At 39.2% G+C, this 6,284-nt stretch overlaps 1 protein-coding gene across 1 annotated transcript; it reads left to right on the forward strand.

Moving 5' to 3' along the window:
* Positions 1-1,763: 1,763 nt before the first annotated feature.
* LOC106733746 (interleukin-6-like) lies at positions 1,764-5,570 on the forward strand. Its single transcript, XM_014583773.1, has 4 exons — positions 1,764-1,856; positions 3,000-3,110; positions 3,829-3,972; positions 5,403-5,570. The coding sequence occupies exons 1-4, from the start codon at positions 1,764-1,766 to the stop codon at positions 5,568-5,570; spliced, it is 516 nt and encodes a 171-aa protein (XP_014439259.1).
* Positions 5,571-6,284: the final 714 nt, after the last annotated feature.

Here is a 6,284-nt window from a genome sequence, read left to right on the forward strand (position 1 = left end):
TCCTGCTGTCAAATAACAGACCCACCCATTTCCAACACCCTAACTACAGACAAAGCACAACACCACATCAAAAACTATGACAAGTGGAAAACACTACTGAAAGCTTAAGTGTTGAATGGAAATAACTTTCTCTTCTTATTCTCAAATGTATTTGATTCTCAATAAAGACTGTGATCATATGAAGGAAGCAGTCATGGACAGGTAATCCGGGACACACAGTCAGGACCAGCCAAACACAAACGAGGTGATAAAGAAAACCAAGCCGTCTTCCTTTCTGTATATTTTCCCCATATATGCTCAGTTAGAATAGCTGTCACAGCTGTCAGTCACCTCAATCAGTATCAGCAATGGTACAATCCAGTAATGAAGGGTTCAGTAAAAATGCTGACAGCATGGCCTCTCTGGTGTTTCAGACTTAGTAAAATAGATGGAAAGTTTGGAACAGGAGACCCATGAGAAATCTCTAACCTGTAACTTCCTCTAAGTTTTGATGTAATCCTAAAATTAAGAGTAAAAAGAGGAGTCACCAACATAATGAGGAATACATCTCAATCTAGAAAACTCATTGATATTCAAATGAAGGATGCTGTCATGGTACAATTCAGGACATTGCACTGAGACTTTAAAGTAAGGTAAGCCCATTCCTAACCAGCACATCCCTCCCCCCCACCAAGATACGAACACTAACAATGATTCATGCTAGCAATGTGCTCGGCGCACATGCTGTCACACCAAGTAGACCCACAAATATTGATTCCCATGCTCACAACTGTACCTATCCTAGCTGCCATGGTCAGAAAACATGATGTTATTTCAGTCCCCTTCTTCTAGACAGCCATATTTGGATGTTAGAATAATGGTAGTAACTATGCACAGGGAGCAATGGGGATTTCTATCATAAAAACACTTAACAGAAGGTTTTGTACAAGGTGATGGTGCAAGAGAAGCTTGGCCAGTTACCTAACTCAAAGGACCTTGTTTGTTTGAACAATTAATGTTTCACAATAAAGGGAAAATTATTGTAAAAATTTGAACTTCCTGCCATAAGACATTTTTCCTTCTTTGTTCTTTTAAATTTTCTCTTGGGCCAATGTGCATATGAAAAATAAAGATTGAGAGAAAGGAAGAGAAATTGAGGAGGTATCCCACAAGGAACAGTCTATGCCATGAACTTTCTACTCTATCTCTTTATTTTTTTGTTTCATTTGAATGTTTGGGCAGAAGATGTTTTCCTTTTTTCTCACAAATTTTTTTTCCTAGGGCATGAACTTGTTGAAACCAAAGGGAGAGAGCAGAATACCTGGGAGGCTAATGAACATTGTATTACACAATCAAAAGGATTCTACTCACTCTGCTTGCCCTGATCTCAATGCAACCAGTCAACAAAGATGGTTATCAAATATAGAATTTCCACAATCGTCTCAAGATCAGTGATTCAACCTCAATATATATGAGGCTGAGAATATCTGAGACACATCGTGTCTCTCAGTCAACCAGGACCAAAGAGCCTTCCATCTGCCTACCAGGATCCCAGCAATGACCTTCTCCTCGACAAGTAAGTGAAGGAAAACTATAGGCTTGGATACACCTGTGTGAGAAAGAAGGGCGTGTAGCCCTTGGGTGGTAGTGAAAATGAGGGTGAAAAGTGTCCAAGAACTAGAAAGACCTCCTTGTTGTGCATATACAGCCTAAGCCCTACTGACTCTATTTCTCCTTTGGATATAGTCACTTTAGGTCCCATCCTTCTGGGGATGCTGGTAGCAATGGCTACTTCTGAAACCACCACCACAGAACCAGAGAAAACGGAAGGACTCATCAACTCTCTTCTTGTTGAAATCGATAAGCTGAAAGAGGAGGTGAGCAGGCTTGTTGATAGGATATTAATATAGATTCATAATTAACATTTATTAGACTTGGTTGCTTTCTTGGGCACCTTACATTTACACTTTACAATGGGCAGACTAGACTTTTGTGTGTTTACCTTAACTGCTGTACTCTGGAAGCTCTTCTTTGTTGAATAAACTCCATGGAAGTTTGATGCAAGCACCTAGGGATTTCAGCTGCTTACCTGGCATGATCCAAGTATCATTGTTTCGCCAGGTAGACCTTTCTGTAATCAAAAATAATGTCTATAAACCATCTTTATTCCATCAGACCTTTGGGGGAATGAAAAAAAGTGCCAACTAAAATAAGCATTCCATTTCTCAGGACAGGTGCAGACCTTATAGATACGTAAGTTCTGCAGTTAGGTCTCCCCTAAGACATTCCCCTTAATATATGGATTCTATATATTATAGAATAGATTCATACTAGAGCCCTCAAAGTGGCAAAACCATAAGTAGGTTAATGCTTGTATCAATTCAAAATTCAAGGTGTTTGGACTCAGTTGGTAGAAGTAAAAGAACACTGGAAAGGTGATTAGGTACCAGGACTGAAGGACAGTTACTGTAAGTTTACTTTCATGTTCTCTGGAATTCGGTATAGAAATATAGACTCCATCTTTAAAATTGTGGTGTTATATTAGATGATCTCAAAAATTTTTTCCAGATAGTCCCATAATGGCTACACTATTTTCACCCCTTTATTACCTAAACTTCTGTCATACATGAAATATCTACCATGTCCAAATGATTTACACAAATATGATGTGGAGTCAAAATAGAAATTAAACAAGGCATGTGTTTCATGACTTCAATTTAAAGATAAGGAACTCTAACTCAGAGTAAGTTCCAGCCTGAACTCGCAGGTGAACCTGGGATTAAATGCAAGTACTGTATGCTCCACTCGATTCTTCTCAGAAGGATGTCAGTGGGTTATGACTTCATTTTCCTAAGCTTTTCTGCCTCTGGTAGAACATGAATTGCTTCTCAGAAGGATGTCAGTGGGATATGACTTCATTTTCCTAAGCTTTTCTGCCTCTGGTAGAACATGAATTGATACTGGGGTGGGGCTTGCTGTAGGGACACTAATATGATAAGAATTCTGGTGTTCTTTCTCAGTTCGATGAGCCAACTGATATCTGCAAAAGCAAGGTGGCACTGTCAAAAAACAATATGAATGTTCCAAAACTGACTGAGCAGGACAAATGCTTACACACTACATTTGATAAGGTATGAACTCCTCCCATTCCTTTTCACTATGCCATAGGCAAAAGTATTCCCTTGTGCATGCCATTGCTGTTACAGACATAGAGACCTAAGCAGGCAACAAAAACTGGATACAATGATCAGAACACATGTAAATTTGACAATGAGGCCTCCCTGAACTTTTTGAAACGTGATTCATTCTAGGAAACTTATTGCCAGAGTTGTCTCTGTTAGTTGGGATTTTTCACAGCTGTCAAATCCTAGCAATGCCTGCAGGTTAACCTTGTTCTTTCCCTGTGAGACTATTATGACTGTTTTCTCAATTTTGGCTCCCCAGAGAAGATCATGGCATGTCCTTATTACAATGGTCATTCTCCCCACCCTTCTCTGCACAGATGAACAGATGATCTGCTCACGTGGTTAATTATTCCATAAAGAGAAGGGTCAGTCCAACATTGATAAGGACTGAATTATCAGAAAGGCCCCAATGAGAGTCTCAGAGGAGGATTTACTTGACATATTCTGTTGTTTGTTGGGTTATTAATAATATTATGAAAATGCTTTCTCTGACATCGCATCTATCTAAATTAGTGCTGTCTTACATCACACAACACAATGTTGAACAGATACGTGATGGTCCCTAGAGAGGAAGAGAAAGAAGATGCTAAAGTATAGGAATTTAACTTTTAAAATGGATTCTATTTCCTAGTAATATAAAATTTTCCACTGTCTTTCTTCTTAGGAGACTTGCCTGCGAAGAATCAGTACTGGTCTTTTGGAGTTTCAGGTGTACCTGGAATACCTCCAGAAAAATTTTAATAATAAGGCAAGCTCTAATGCTCTGCCAATTGCTACCAAAGCCCTCTTTGATATCCTGCACAAAAAGGTAAATATTTCCTCATTTCATCCCTACGTATAGGGAAGACAGGTCCCAGGAAGCAGTTTCCCATCCTCCATATATCACAAGTGCAATATTGCTTCAAATTGAAAGTTTCATGTTCATGAAAGGGTCTGAGAAATCTTCTGGTAGCTTAAATATTTGTTATTGGAATGGGTTTTGGATCTCTTCTGCAAAGTTCTTTTATTACTGTAATTAAAGTGATTAAGAGATGTGGATTTTAGTGTCCAATTTACAAAAACATATCCAGAGTGGTTGCTCATTCACAGGAGAAGAGGTAACCCCTATGAAAATAACTCTGCTGTAATATTTTAACACATTACTGCTTCCCATTATGATGATGGGAAATTCACATACACTGCTTGGCTTGCTTTTGAAGCTGCAGGTTCAGGAATTGAACTGCAGATTTAATAATGTGGCTTCCAGCCACTTTAACTCCTCCACCAAGGCTGGAGAGAAAATATGAATATTTAAATTACTACTAGTGACATTTGTTCATTAAGATTTCTTCAACAGTTTTTGCTACTTTTCCTTTTATTACAGTATTATTGCTGGGTTATAGGCAAAGACTACAGGCTGATTGAGGAGGTACCAATTGTTTTGTCTCCAAGAGCTAGATATTCAAAGAGCAGAGACTGGAGAGTTGAGGGGCAGTGTGTGAATGAGCCAAGCAAAGTGTGAGCAGAAGGGCACTGGAATGAAAACTTCAGTGTTATTTCTACCTCTGCCATTTCTAGTAGTTTCTCTTCCACCAGGACTTCTAAGGCTTTATTATGAACGGCATTCCCAGTGGGATCTTGCTGTGATGGCCAATCTGGTTGAGCAGGGCTACAGAGGACCTAAAATTTTCTTTTCTAAAAGGCTCCATAGTGATGCCAATGTTACACACATACTTGGTGGCACAATGCCTCCCACAATGACTTATCCCTATAGTCCTAGATCTCCAGAAAAGAATTTCCCATCCTCTGTATACCATCAGATCAGTAGACTCCCAACAGATGTCTAATAGATGGCAAAGGTTTGTTGGAGAAACTATACTATGGAGAAACCTAGGAAAATCCATTAAACTGGCTAGAGCTATGTCTTCTTTATTTATCTATTGAATTTCTACTATGCCAAGCACTTATTCAGAAAGTGGAGTAGAAAATAAGTATCACAGTAGATTATCCGGTTTGATGCTTAGCATGTCATTTGTGACAGAGCAGTTGAGGAATGGATAGAATTCAGTTGCTGTGAAAGGGCCCTATGCAGTGTGGGCTCGTGTAGAATGACCTCCCCTACCTGAGCCAGTGAGAACAATAGCTTCCATCATGTCAGTCAGTACAGATTTGGACATCTCCCTACCTCCTAGAACACCTATGCCTTACAAAGGAATTTTTTCTGTATGTGAACAATCCTTCTGCTATGTTTCCCATCAGGTATCTTGCCCATGTGACATAACGGGCCCTGCCCCAGAGGTAACTGCCAGCCTGGTGGAAATGCTAAATGAGTTGACTGGTTGGGAGAAGAAAACCGCCATGCGCCTCATCCTCTGTGACCTTCAGGAGTTCCTGCAGTACACCATGAGGGTTTCTCGCATAGTTTAGGGCATGCCACTCAGATTGTTGTATGTCAAAGGCATTCTTTCCTATGATCAGAAATAGACTGGATAACTTTAAACTACTATTCCTGTATTGATATTTGAATGGGAAAATTTGTATTAATTTACTGACATGAGTGAGTTTTGGAAAGTGCCTCTTGAAATATTTTATGGGTAAGGTTTTAAATAACATTTAAATGTGGCAATTCAGGTCAATATCCTCTGTTTCAAAGATGAATTATTCTTAGAATGTGTAGACCTACCTGAAATTAATTCCTACTTCTATGTATTTTTTAAAGAAATTCAAACATTGCTTTTTTTAAATGTTTACATCATTAATATGACCATAAATCCCATCTGTTAAAAGAATCAGCAATGAAGCCTGTGTATGAAATGTATCGTTTATCATAAATAAGTTGTCACTATAATGACAAAAAGAAAGAAAAAAAAAACTATAATCACTTGAAGAAATGGTCAGAAATAGAGTTTTCTGATAACTCAGTAACTCAATAGCTGCTTTCCATTTATAGTCCTTGTCATTTTTTTTTTAGATGTTTTTGCTATAGGGCGCGTGCGCGCTCCCAGGCAGAGAGAGAGACAGAGAGACAGAAAGCAAGAAATCACTCCCCGGGGGGATGGCCACACCGCAATGCCTTCCCTTCCATTCTCCTCTCGGGATCCTGGGCACGCACACACACGCCCCCAGGTTGAGTTTTAGCCA

Source organism: Tupaia chinensis, unplaced genomic scaffold (genome assembly GCF_000334495.1).
Source record: "Tupaia chinensis unplaced genomic scaffold, TupChi_1.0 Scaffold144724_1, whole genome shotgun sequence".
NCBI lineage: Eukaryota > Metazoa > Chordata > Mammalia > Scandentia > Tupaiidae > Tupaia > Tupaia belangeri.

Excerpts from the sequence above, each read along its gene's own strand:
- LOC106733746 (XM_014583773.1), top strand. The coding sequence starts at position 1,764 with ATGGCTACTTCTGAAACCACCACCACAGAACCAGAGAAAACGGAAGGA. Across the intron at positions 3,111-3,828 it reads TACACACTACATTTGATAAG|GAGACTTGCCTGCGAAGAAT; the intron begins GTATGAACTCCT and ends CTTTCTTCTTAG. Across the intron at positions 3,973-5,402 it reads TTGATATCCTGCACAAAAAG|GTATCTTGCCCATGTGACAT; the intron begins GTAAATATTTCC and ends GTTTCCCATCAG.